The 14,306-nt window shown below is 39.7% G+C and overlaps 1 protein-coding gene across 1 annotated transcript in view; it reads left to right on the top strand.

Moving 5' to 3' along the window:
• Positions 1 to 14,306, top strand: part of PIP5K1B (phosphatidylinositol-4-phosphate 5-kinase type 1 beta) — a 347,555-nt gene that overhangs the window by 206,165 nt on the left and 127,084 nt on the right. Inside the window, exon 7 of the mRNA XM_070375799.1 lies at positions 3,554 to 3,853. Within this exon, the coding sequence (XP_070231900.1) occupies positions 3,554 to 3,853 (300 nt within the window). The remainder of the gene's footprint in view (positions 1 to 3,553; positions 3,854 to 14,306) is intronic.

The raw sequence follows: 14,306 nt of genomic DNA, 5'->3' as shown, positions 1-14,306 counted from the left end.
GAGAGATGCAGATCAAAGCCACAGTGAGATATCACCTCACATCTGTCAGAGTAGGTATTATCAAAAAGACAACAAATAGAAAGTGTTGGCAAGGATGTAGAGAAAAGGGAACCCTCATGCCCATTGATGGGAATGTAAGCTACTTTACTGTGGAAAACAGTATGGGGATTCCTCAAAAAATTAAAAACAGAACTATGTATGATCCAGAAATACCACTCCTGGGACTTATTCTAAGGAAACAAAAACACTGCTTTGAAAAGACACATGCACCCCTATATTCACTGCACCATTGTTTTGCAAAAGCCAAGATATGGAAGCAACTCAAGTGCCCATCATTAACTGAATGGAAGAAGAAGATATGATATACATATGTAATGTTCATTACTCAACCAGAAAAAAGAATGAAATCTGGCCATTTGTGACCACATGGATAGACCTAGAGGGTATCATGCTGAGGGAAATAGCCATACAGAGAAAGACAAATACAGTATTGTTTTACTTATATGTGGAATCTGAAAAACAAAATAAATGATCAAACACAAAACAGAAGCAGCATCATAGACAGAGAACAAAGAGGTGGTTGTCAGAGGGAAGAAGGGTCAGGGGAGGAGAGAAACAGGCGAGGGAGATTAAGAGGTACAAACTTCCAGTTGCAAAATAAATAAGTCATAGCTATGAAATGGACAGTGTGGGGACTATATGTAGTATCTTTGCATTGTGATAGGTTTTAACTAGACTTACTGTGATGATCAGTTTGAAATGTATAGAAATATCTAATCACTATGTTGTATAACAGGAACTAGCATAGTTATGTAGGTCAATTTTACTTCAAAAACGAGCACATAGAAAAGGAGATCAGATTTGTGGTTACCAGAGGTGGGAGGTGGGGGGAAGGGATAGTTAGAGGAAGGTAGTCAAAAGATACAAGCTTCTAGTTACAAGATAAATAACTACTAGGGTTGTTAATGTAAACACGATAAATATAATGAATACTGCTGCGTGTTATATATCAGGGGTCCCCAAACCCTGGGCTACACACTGGTACTGTTAGGAGCCAGGCTGCACAGCAGGAGGTGAGCAAGTGAAGCTTCATCTATGCTTACAGTCACTCTGTGTCACTCATGTTACGGCCTGTGCTCCGCCACGTGTCAGATCAGTGGTGGCCTTAGATTCTCGGAGGAGTGCAAACCCTACCGTGAACTGAACATGCACACGATCTAGGTTGCGCACTCCTAATGCGAATCTAATGCCTGATGATATGAGGTGGAGCTGAGGCAGTGATGCTGGCCCTGGGGAGCAGCTGTAAATACAGTTTTCACTAGCCCAATAAATGTAATGTACTTGAGTCACCTAAAACCATCTCCTCCAAAACCCCTGGGTCCATGCATGGAAAAATTATCTTCCCCGAAACTGGTCCCTGGTGCCAAAAAGATTTGGACTGCTGTTACACATGAAAGTTGTTAAGAGAGTCAATCCTAAGAACTCTCTTCTAAACTTGCTGTGATACTCGTTTCATGATGTACATAAGTCAGATCAGTGCTCTATGCAAACTTAGTGCTGTATGTCAATTATATCTCAGTAAAACTGAAAGAGAAAAATTAATCCCATACAGAGTAAAAACCAAATGTAATCACCAAAACTATTAAAAACTTGTAAGAAGAAGGAAGAAATTTATAACCTTGGGGTATAAAAAGCCTTGCTAAATAAGAAACAAAAAAAAGCATGAGAAGCAAGTTCATAAATATAACTACATGAAAAGGCAAAACATCTATAAAACCAAAAATAATGCCAGATATCAAATTAACATAAGCACATAGACTATTTCCAGAATGATAGAAACAGGAAACAGTTTCCACAAAAGCTGGGAAATGGGGGAGGGATTAAGGATAGAAGAGAGAGTTTTCATTATATAAATGCCTTTTAGTAAACTGTCTTTTGGTGCTTCCCTGTTGGCTCAGTGGTTAAGAATCTGCCCACCTATGCAAGAGACATGGGTTTGATCCTGGGGATGGAAAGATCCTCTGGAGAAGGAAATGTCAACCCACCCCAGTATTCTTGCCTGGAAAATCCCATGGACAGAGGAGCCTGGTGGGCTATAGTCCATGGAGTTGCAAAGCAGCTGGATGTGACTTAACGACTAAGCAACAACAACCCAAAAAATTATTTTTTAGTTTTCCCATACTTTTAAAGTGAAACAAAAGCAGACACATATTCCTTATTTTTATAGCCCAGTGATCTGATGGTTAAGACTTTGTGTTTCCAGTGAAGCGGGGCGTGGGTCCCATCTCTGGTTGGGGAAATTCTGCAAGCTCTGTGAGGCAGCCAAAAAACAGTTAGATTGTCTATTTTTGTAACAAAAAAGACAACATACTGGAAGAAAATATTTACCCCAAGTAGAAGAGGAAAGTAATAAATATCCAGAATATATCAAGAACTCCAACAATGACAAAAAACCTAAGGAAAAATGAGCAAAGGAGAGTAACACAAAATTATCTTTAAGAGGTGGCTAAACATACATAAGTGGAGAAGGCAATGGCACCCCACTCCAGTACTCCTGCCTGGAAAATCCCATGGACGGAGGAGCCTGGTAGGCTGCAGTCCGTGGGGTCGCTAGGAGTCGGACACGACTGAGCGACTTCACTTTCACTTTTCACTTTCATGCATTGGAGAAGGAAATGGCAACCCACTCCAGTGTTCTTGCCTGGAGAATCCCAGGGACGGGGAGCCTGGTGGGCTGCCGTCTCTGGGGTCGCACAGAGTTGGACAGGACTGAAGCGACTTAGCAGCAGCAGCAAACATACATAAGAATGTTAAATTTCTCTAGTTCTCTGTGTTATTCACATTTAAAGTAACTTGAAAACACATTTTCATTTTTCACCGACCTTGCTTCCAGAGATTGTAAAGTGGGATAATATTCAGCATTGCTAAGAGTGGTGGTATATATGTAACCCTATGAAATGTGGTTGTAAACTGGTCTGGTCATTTTGGAAGACAATTTCTCAGGAGCTATTAAAATTTTAAATGTCCACCCTTGTACCCCAGCAGTTAATTTTCTCTTGAGCTACCTTAGAGAAAAATCACACATGGCACTAATCACATCTCTGCCTGTTTTAGTTGTAACTAATTAAAGAAGGAAATTCTGTCCATTTTCAGTTCTGTTGTTGCTGCTGCTATGTCACTTCAGTCGTGTCCGACTCTGTGCGACCCCATAGACGGCAGCTCACCAGGCTCTGCCATCCCTGGGATTCTCCAGGCAAGAACACTGGAGTGGGTTGCCATTTCCTTTTCCAATGCATGAAAGTGGAAAGTGAAGTTGCTCAGTGGTGTCCAACTCTTCGCCACTTTTAACACCCTGAGTTCAGAATGATAAAGTTGCAGTTCCCATAAGCTGACTTAGAAACTAGATTTGGAACAGCAAAATTTTAACAATGACTGTTAACAAGAGTAATCACATTCCATTTCTAATTATCATTTTACATGAAAATGCATCATAGTGGAGTGTTGCTTTGTAAAAGTACATTTTAAACATTTTTTTTTCTTTTTCTCTTTTTAGAATTTAAACCAGAATCCAAGAACTCTTTTGCCAAAATTTTATGGACTGTATTGCATGCAATCAGGGGGCATTAACATCAGGATTGTGGTGATGAACAACGTTTTACCACGCTCCATGAGAATGCACTTTACGTATGACTTGAAAGGCTCAACCTATAAGCGAAGAGCATCCCGAAAAGAGAGAGAGAAATCTAGCCCCACGTTTAAGGACTTAGATTTCCTGCAGGACATGCATGAAGGATTGTATTTTGATACAGAAACATACAATGCACTCATGAAGACACTTCAGCGAGACTGCCGGGTAAGGAAATGTCATTGTTGTGAATGCCTTTGCAAAGCTATCTGTGGTAATGTACTTTTTTAAGGAAGGTCCAAAGGCCAACACATGGAATGCCTTCATTCCCAATCCTTGTGCTGATCCATGCTTCCTTGTCGTTGAAGGAACTGGTGGATGACGATGCAGTTGTCTGGAGTCTATTAATTTTACTAATAAGAGAAGTCAGCCTTCCTTGATCAAATGACACAAAGATTTTTGTTTCTTTTCATCCTCTGTGGGAAAGATAGTTAAAGTGAAAGGAAAAGAAATTTGGGTTTAACACAGTGATTATTGAGAAAAGCCACATGGACGAAGTAAGATTCCAACAGGGGAGAGAGACTTAGAGAAAATGCACTTAATGCAATTGATAAATGGATCTCTAGAAATCTGTTGTAGATGCCAAACCATGGGATGGATTCATTTACTGAAACTGCTTTATATGATCTGTGTAAGAAATGATCAGGAGTGAGATTTGACAGAGCAAAGGCCTTTCCATGCAAAGTAGCCAAATCCTTTATCAAAAGGATGCGAGTTCTCAGCCAGCAATGCGTAAGAAAAAAACTAAAACCAAAGTTGAGGATAAATATTTCTGACATGGTAAATTTACAGAAAGTAGGTAAAAGCCCTTTTGGAGAAATAGATGAGAATGCAATGAGAATGTAACTCTGCTGGGTTCTGAAGGGTGATGATCATTTGATCAAAAGATTGTCAGGGGTGTTATTTCTTGGTCCAGATGAACTTTTGAGAACCACTCAGTTCTCAGCTGAGTTGAGCATGTTGGGAATGGGCCGAAGGAATGATGATAAGGGTTTGGGTCCAGGCCTGGTCAGGGCTTTCTAGAAGAGAGGACAGGATTCATGGGGCCTGATCACTGGGAAATATGCAGTGTGTCTTGGCTTCCTGGGCCTTCTGTGGACCTGGTCAGATGACCCACATTGTTGCTGGGGAGGGAAGATCCCTTCTCTGCCAGGCTTGAGCTCAGCTGAAGGTGAAGGAGGCAGTCTTGACTCCTCGTGTAATGTATAAAGTAGGGGATCCTCCCCGAGAAGCACAGCCCACTGTCGCTGTATTTTGTCTTTCTCTGTGTTAGAACATTTATGAAAACGCAGAAAGATGCATTCTTGGAGTCGTTTCTTTCGTTGGTAGAGGATTTACCCCACAGTTCCTGTTCTTTAGCTGCCATTCATTGAATGCTTCAAGATTGCCAAGCTAGCCTAAGATTTTCCATTTTTAAAAAATATTGAAGTATAATTGATTTACCATTACAGTGTTGTGATAGTTTCAAGTATTCAGCAAAATGATACAGTTATACATATGTGTGTGTGTGTATCCTTTTTCAGATTCTTTTCCATTATAGGTTATTACAAGATACTATCTTGTTTGTATATATATATATATATCTTATATATATAAGATATATATACAATATACCTTGTGCTATATAGTGGGTTCATGTTGGTAATCTATTTTATATATAGTACTGTGTATATGTTAATCCCAAACTCCTAATTTATCCCTCTCCTTCCTTTTCCTTTGGTAACCATAACTTTGTTTTCTATGTCTCTGAGTCTATTTGTGTTTTGTAAGTTCACTTGTATCGATATTATTTTTTTATATTCCACATAGAAGTGATACCATATGTTTGTCTTTGTCTGACTTAACTTCACTTAATATCCTAAGTTCATATTTCATTTCATTATCTCAGCCGCCATGTGACATCAGTACCATTCATACTCCCATTTTTCTCTCTCTTTTTTTTTTTTTCAAAGTTATCAGTACATTTTAATGGCTACAAAGAATGCTAGAATTAACATCAGGTTTTGGTATGAACATACATTTTCAAAGGAAATGAGACACTTATAGAAATGGTAAAGGCTTAACCATCCTGGGATGAGATATGAAGAAACAAGGTAATTTATTGGTTTGGATTAGATTTTGGTTGCAAGAGAATAGTTCTGTAAATTAAACACAAATTATTATTATTAGTTTTTTTTTCTCATGGCAGATCCTGGAGATGTTGGTCCAAGGGCTGGTGTGCTCTGTGGAACCAAGCATCTTCTTTCTTACTAATCAGACATTCAGGCCTCTTTTGTTAAGTGACCATAGATGCCCCAAATTTGCTTCAACTCCAACCTTCATGTTGTCCTTCTAGCATTTGTTGTCCACTCCCAGCTCAGAGCAGAAAGGCCCTCTCAGCCTGGTCCTTCCCTCTCACGTTCCACTGTTCCTGGGCAGGCTGTCTTATGTGTCCTCTTCACTCTAGGTGGGCCTGGGGTGTTTCAGAGGAAGTCCCCCAACAGGTCCTTGTTCTCATCTAATCCCAGCACTGCCCACGTGAGAGTCACTAAGCTACTCTGTGATGACTGCACAGAGAGGATACTTGTTCACTCCTCTTTTTTTTTTTTTTTAATTTGGAAGATAATACTCCTATTTTAATTGGTGAATAATTAAGTTCTTAAAAAGATTAAGAAACCTGTCCAGCATCACCTAGCCAGTTAGTGGCAGAACCCACCCTGTTTAGGGACAAAGCATGTGTTCTTAACAACTGAAATTTACAGACTCAAATGTAAGGATTTTTTTTTAAACTATCTTTTCAGAAATCATGGGAAGAACAGTGAGAACCAAGCAAAAAAAAATATCCAGCTGAGCTGTTCAGATATCTGGGTGCATATGAGTGACTCATATTTTTCTTTAAAAAAGAATAAAACATACATACATTTTAGTAGAAACCTTTTTCTATGCTTTTCAACTCTGACAGGATGTGGGTGAAAAGTGACTCTCAGTTCCCCAGAGTTTAGTACAGTTTTAGATTTGCTCTCTGTGTGTGCATGTGTGTGTGTGTGCGTGCGTGTGTGTGCGTATATTTCTTGCCTCTTTAATATGGAAAGCCTTTTTCCTGCTGTCGTCTAAGGCTCCTATGCCAGAAAAAAAAAAAAAGGAAAGGTCAAATGTAAAAAGCCATTGCACAGGATTTGTCTGTTTATTAGCATTTCCTGAGCCCAGCCCTGATAGAACGAGGTCAAACACAACTCTTCAGCAATGAGTCCCTGGAGATTTGCCTTTTTATTTTTTGAGGATTTGTTGTGCTGAGGAACATAAAGGTCAAAGTAGAGGCATCATAAGCCTAACTTTCTCTCTTTCATTGCATTTGAACCTGTAAAAGACACAGATAATGAAACTTCGTTAAATTGCACATTTATCTTCAAAAAGGCTCTTCTTGGGGTGGTGTTCAGGCATGTGAGAGGCATGCTATGGAGGAACCTGAGTCCCTTCTGTGATCTGCCTTGGTGAAGACCAAGGCCTCTGTGATCTGGAGTCAGCAGCTGATTCTCAGATCAGAGCTGCCTGGAGGAGGGCACGTTTCTAGAATGGTAGGTCTTAATATTTAAAGGTCAGGGACCTCTGCAAAACTGACGAAAGCTGTGAACTGTTTCCCCAGAAAAATGCCCATCCACACACCAGTTCATGAGTCCCTTGGAGCCCATCATCCCCCACCCCTACCCTACCCCACCCCAGGCAGAGGACTCCCATCCTAGAGCTGGGCAGACCCATCTCGCTCTTTCTTCAGGTCATCCCCTGAAGGGCTAGAATAGGTTGTGTGGTTGGCATTGTCTGCAGTGTCTCTGACCCTGACATTTCCCTCACTTCGTAGAAAACTGACTTTAGTGCCAGACAAGGTGCTATGGAGATCCAGGGAGGATGTGAGATCACCCTGGGGCTGGTTCCAGCCCCAAAGGATGGAGAATCTCTGCTATTAACATTCCTCTGAGTGAGGCATTACTGCTAGGGCTCTAGAAATGAGGTGGGGACTGCACTACCGTGTCAGCAGCCCAGCCAAAGAAAGGTGAGCTAGATCCCTATTCAGATACATCCCTCCATGCACTTATCAGACACATGTATTGTGGGCCTACTGTGTGCCAACATGGGGTAAATGACCTCTATTTTTAATCCATTGCCATTCTGTGTATTAGTGCTATGATGATGTTCTAAGGCATTTATAGGGATCAGAGTAGGTAACATCATCGTTTGGTTTTGAAGAAGAGGAGTTCTCCAGGTAGGCAAAGAAGTAGAAGCATATTTCTAGGCAAAGAGAGTAATATGAGTTAAGCATGAAATGGCATAGCATGTTCCTAGAACTAGAATTGTTTGGTGTTGTGACAGTTAATAATAAAGGAACATGTGAGGTAGGAGAGAAAAGCAGTCAGGAGCCAAATAATGTCAAAAGCCCCTTTCTGGGGATGCCAGGTCCTCTTAAGGGCTTAGAAGTAGTAAAGCCAGGAATCCCAGACCTTTGGACCCCAGCTTCTCTGCCGTTCCCAGATAGAAAAGATAAGCCTCCTAACTTCTTCCTGCCGTCACTCCTACTTCCTGCCCCCACCTCTTTCATATTTCAGCTTGACATCTCAGAACCCAGGGCTCCATTTGCCTGCATGACTGCTGGCTGGACGATACCCGCCTGACTCATTGACCCAGCTTGACCCACATGCATCGTGCCCTATTCCCCACAGACTACTTACTTCCCTGACTCCCCATCAGAGCTGCTTCCGGACTCTGCATCCAAAACGGCCTGAACTACCTTAACCCAGACTGAGTGCTCTCGACAAGGGCCATCTTCCCCTGCACCCCCTGAGCACCCCTGAGTCCTTTTCCTCAGCTTTCCCAGCCCAGCCTCAGGCCCTTGCCTATAAACCTGCCCCCACCCCACTTCTGGTCCATCCCTATCAACTCCTCCACGTGGCACTCTGGCTGCTTGGCAGTCCTCTAGAAAACAGAATGCACTTTATCCTTCAACCTTGCTGAACCCACTTCCCCACAGAATTCAGAAAAAGGACTCTTCCCAGAAGCAGGAATCCAGATCTTGGTTCTCCTTGACTCCCACACCGCTGTTCCCTATAGGCTATGTCTAGGGGAAATGAACGTGGATGTAATGGGGTTCCCTTTCTGGAAGCATTACCTCTTCCTTAGCCTCACCCTCTGCCTGCTATGACAGCCATCTACACCCATAAGAGAACTTGGCCTGGGGTAAGAGTCATGCCAGTAGAAAGTACCACCAGGACAGTACAGGTCACTTGTCATCAAAAGCAGAATGTAGGATTTATTCAAACCATCCCCTGTGGTCCCCGTGTGACGGACAAGCTGAGAGGCGCATCCTGTGTGAACACTGCTCTTTCCAGGTGCTCCGTTGTCTTCCCATAGCCTGATCTTCTGCCTGTCTTCTCTGGCCCGGGGAATGTGATCAGCATGAAGCCAGTTGCCCACTTCAGTTCCCTGCAGCTGCCCTTCCCATCCTCCTTTCTTGTCCTCTTTCTCCACACTCAGTAAATCACCACATCCTGTCCAATCTGCCTCCTAAATAACTCTTGGCTGCCTGCTCCCTCCAGATGCACAGCCTCTGCCCTTGCAGAGACCCTTCCTTGCCTGGTGTTTTCACTAGCGTTGTCTTTCAGTATATTTCCAGTGCTGCCCCCAAAGTCATCCTAAGTTCAGAAGACCACCAGCTCTTGAAGCCATACATACTTCATAGCTTGAAACTTTCAGACCCTTCCTGATTTGATCCCTTCTGCTTCCCCAGATGCTCCTTCAGTGTCCTTCTTCAGCCTTGTCTCTCCCCTTTCTCCAGAGCATCCTTACTCCCCAGCCATTCTGATCGGCTGGACACTTTCTCTAAAGGTTTTGGTCTTTTCAGGCATGTCTCACCTCTCTCCTTCACCTGGCCCCTGCCTACTCATCTCAGGACTACCTTCCCCGAAGACCACCATGCAGTGGGTCCCCCAAGCCTCCAGGATTAACCTCTTTTTTGGAATTAAAACGTGTAGTTCCTTGAGCCTGAGGATGAAACCTGACCTCATTGCCTGGTGCTTAGTCAGTACTTAGTAACAGTTCATTGAAATACATATTTGAACAAAGGAATAAATTATCTGATGATAGAGGAAGACAGGTTTAGGCACACCTCCAAAAAAAATCTATCTTTGGTGACTTTTACATATCTAGCTGTTTTTAAAGTTCTGTCTCTTTTGGAAGAGGCATCCAGTTTCACTGCCATGCCTGCCAGATACAGCCCTGAGAATTATATATATTTATATATATATATAAGAATTTATATATTTATATATATATATAAAGAATTTATATATAATAAAACAGATGAGTTCCCTTTTGAATCACTTGGGTTTTTTTAAAAAAGCTGAACTGATTGTCCCCATGTTCAAAGTCATTTGTGCAACAAAAGTATTTTTATCTTTCAATTATTTTCCCATAGAAACAGTATTATAGTCATTTGAATTTATTTGATGCTGATTCTTGTTTCCTTTAGGTACATGTCCTGTCTCCTTAGCCAGACTAAATGTCTCAAAGCCTAAAGCTCATTGCTTATACCTCTCTACAACTGTGTACCTGGCTTATTGTGTACATTCAATACATATGATGAAATTTAAAATGACTTGAAATTTATGTATTAATTTGGAAAGAACAATTAGGAACTATTTGGTATTCATTTTTTAAATTTACTATAATTCTTCTCTGACATAACTTACATGTGAAAAATCTAAAAAGTCTCAATCATTTAATTAGTTTGATACATTACTACATCCTATGGTATTTATTGATAACTCTGGGGATGTGACATTGATACAAAGTATATTAGTGAGAATTCATGTTTGCAATTCAAATAGTTTATTCCTTCATGTGGGAGTCATATCAGACAGTCTTGATAATTAATAACCTAAATGACTTATTTTGCATTTATTATTTTTTTGTTTAGCAGCAAACTTATTAATTTTTATTTAGTGTGGAACCAATTTTCTTTTTTTATACAAACATCTGTCACCATAAATATTAATATTAATGAAATATTCATGAAACTAGTCTTAATACTGAGACTTTTTATTTTGCAAACTGGGATTTCTTTCTGTGTATGGCAAGTTCTAAATTTGTAGATTAGATTCTTCTCAGCTCTGGACATGTTTGTATGGGTTACAATGTAGGTTATTTTCTATAATACTTAATTCAGCATAATGTTAGTGCTCACCACATAGCTATAATTTTGTTTAGCAATTATGTTTTTTGCATTTAGTTTAGACAGATTCTTTTCTTTTATATATATATATTGGTTGCCTTCCAGTTATCTTTAAGGAGGAAAAAATGCCTCTGACCTAATAGAAAAAAGATGTATATCTTTTACTGATGACAACACTTAACATTTAGGCTATTTTCTTTATCAGTAAGGAATTGAATTTTGTTTTTAGACCTCAGCTAAAACATGGGAAGAGATATCATTGACTCCATATCTCTGTTCCAGAGATGAAAGGTTACTTCCCTGAAAAGATATAGATGAATGCACTGTTTGGCAAATTAGGTCTTAAAAACACTATAATCTCATGATATATTTATTTGCTCCATTGTTTTAAATTATGAGTCTTGCTATCTTTTATTAGCTATATTGATAACATTGTAATACCTACATAAAAAAAAGATAAAGTTGTTGAAAAAATAAGTAAATAAAACCAAATTATGGACTCAGAGATTGTTTCAGCTAGAAAAAAAAAATCATTAAGTTTCTGAGAAACAGTGAAGCAATGCCTTCTGTGCTCTGGTCTAAGAGAAAATGATCTTGGACATAGAACTCTGTACTATCCAGGCCAGATTTCCCTGTGAAACTGCAAAAAAGACATTGTGATATATGCAAGGACTTTTTTTCCCCATTTTATTTTATTTTTTAATTAATTAATTTATTTTACTTTACAATATTGTATTGGTTTTGCAATACATTGACTTGAATCCACCATGGGTGTACATGTGTTCCCCATCCTGAACCCCCCTCCCACCTCCCTCTCCATCCCATCCCTCTGGGTCATCCCAGTGCACCAGCCCCGAGCACCCTGTATCATGCATCGAACCTGGACTGGCAATTCGTTTCACATATGATAATTTACATGTTTCAATGCCATTCTCCCATATCATCCCACCCTTGCCCTCTCTGGCAGAGTCCAAAAGACTATTCAATACATCTATGTTTCTTTTGCTGTCTCGCATACATTGGAGAAGGAAATGGCAACCCACTCCAGTGTTCTTGCCTGGAGAATCCCAGGGACGGGGAGCCTGGTGGGCTGCCATCTATGGGGTCGCACAGAGTCGGACACGACTGAAGTGACTTAGCATCATACAGGGTTATTGTTACCATCTTTCTAAATTCCATATGTATGCGTTAGTATACTGTATTGGTGTTTTTCTTTCTGGCTTACTTCACTCTGTATAATAGACTCCAGTTTTATCCACCTCATTAGAACTGATTCAAATGTATTCTTTTTAATGGCTGAGTAATACTCCATTGTGTATATGTACCACAGCTTTCTTATCCATTCATCTGCCGATGGACATCTAGGTTGCTTCCATGTCCTGGCAATTATAAACAGTGCTGTGATGAACATTGGGGTACACGTGTCTCTTTCAATTCTGGTTTCCTCGGTTTGTATGTCCAGCAGTGGGATTGCTGGGTCATATGGCAGTTCTATTTCCAGGTTTTTAAGGAATCTCCACACTGTTCTCCATCGTGGCTGTACTAGTTTGCATTCCCACCAACAGTGTAAGAGGGTTCCCTTTTCTCCACACCCTCTCTGGCATTTATTGGTTGTAGACTTTTGGATAGCAGCTATTCTGACTGACGTGAAATGGTACCTCATTGTGGTTTTGATTTGCATTTCTCTGATAATGAGTGATGTTGAGTGTCTTTTCATGTGTTTGTTAGCCATCTGTATGTCTTCTTTGGAGAAATGTCTGTTTAGTTCTTTGGCCCACTTTTTGACTGGGTCTTTTATTTTTCTGAAATTGAGCTGCAGGAGTTGCTTGTATATCTTTGAGATTAATTCTTTGTCCGTTGCTTCGTTTGCTATTATTTTCTCCCATTCTGAAGGCTGTCTTTTCACCTTGCTTATAATTTCCTTTGTTGTGAAGAAGCTTTTCATTTTAATTAGGTCCCATTTGTTTATTTTTGCTTTTATTTCCAATATTCTGGGAGGTGGGTCATAGAGGATCCTGCTGTGATGTATGTCGGAGAGTGTTTTGCCTATGTTTTCCTCTAGGAGTTTAATAGTTTCTGGTCTTACATTTAGATCTTGAATCCATTTTGAGTTTATTTTTGTGTATGGTGTTAGAAAGTGTTCTAGTTTCATTCTTTTACAAGTGGTTGACCAGTTTTCCCAGCACCATTTGTTAAAGAGATTGTCTTTTCTCCATTGTGTATTCTTGCCTCCTTTGTCAAAGATAAGGTATCCATAGGTGCGTGGATTTATCTCTGGGCTTTCTATTTTGTTCCATTGATCTATATTACTGTCTTTGTGCCAGTACCATACTGTCTTGATGACTGTGGCCTTGTAGCAGAGACTGAAGTCAGGCAGGTTGGTTCCTCCAGTTCCATTCTTCTTTCTCAATATTGCTTTGGCTATTCGAGGTCTTTTGTATTTCCATACAAATGGTAAAATTATTTGTTTTAGTTCTCCAAAAAATATTCTTGGTAGCCTGATAGGGGTTGCATTGAATCTGTAGATTGCTTTGGGTAGTATACTAATCTTCACTATATTGATTCTTCCAATCCATGAACATGATATATTTCTCCATCTATTTGTGTCCTCTTTGATTTCTTTCACCAGTGTTTTATAGTTTTATATATTCAGGTCTTTTGTTTCTTTAGGTAGATATATTCCTAAGTATTTTATTCTTTTCATTGCAGTGGTGAATGGAACTGTTTCCTTAATTTCTCTTTCTGTTTTCTCATTGTTACTGTATAGGAATGCAAGGGATTTCTGTGTGTTAATTTTATATCCTGAAACTTTACTATATTAATTGATTAGCTCTAGTAATTTTCTGGTGGAGTCTTTAGGGTTTTCTATGTAGAGGATCATGTCATCTGCAAACAGTGAGAGTTTTATTTCTTCTTTTCCAATTTGGATTCCTTTTATTTCTTTTTCTGCTCTGATTGCTGTGGCCAAAACTTCCAAAACTATGTTGAATAGTATTGGTGAGAGTGGGCACCCTTGTCTTATTCCTGACTTTAGGGGAAATGCTTTCAATTTTTCACCATTGAGGATAATGTTTGCTGTGGGTTTGTCATATACAGCTTTTATTATGTTGAGGTATGTTCCTTCTGTTCCTGCTTTCTGGAGGGTTTTTATCATAAACAGATGTTGAATTTTGTCAAAGGCTTTCTCTGCATCTATTGAGATAATCATATAGCTTTTATTTTTTAATTTGTTAATGTGGTGTTTTACATTGATTGATTTGCGAATATTGAAGAATCCTTGCATCCCTGGGATAAAGCCCACTTGGTCATGATGTATGATCTTTTTAATATATTGTTGGATTCTGTTTATGCAAGGACTTTTAAAAGCTTCCTACCTATAAATCTTTTATTAAAAGAAAATTTTTTTTAATAATTGTAGATTTG

This window comes from Bos mutus, chromosome 8 (assembly GCF_027580195.1).
Source record: "Bos mutus isolate GX-2022 chromosome 8, NWIPB_WYAK_1.1, whole genome shotgun sequence".
Lineage (NCBI taxonomy): Eukaryota > Metazoa > Chordata > Mammalia > Artiodactyla > Bovidae > Bos > Bos mutus.
The sequence above is the reverse complement of the archived record's forward strand: the minus strand, read 5'-3'. Positions and strand labels throughout refer to the sequence as shown.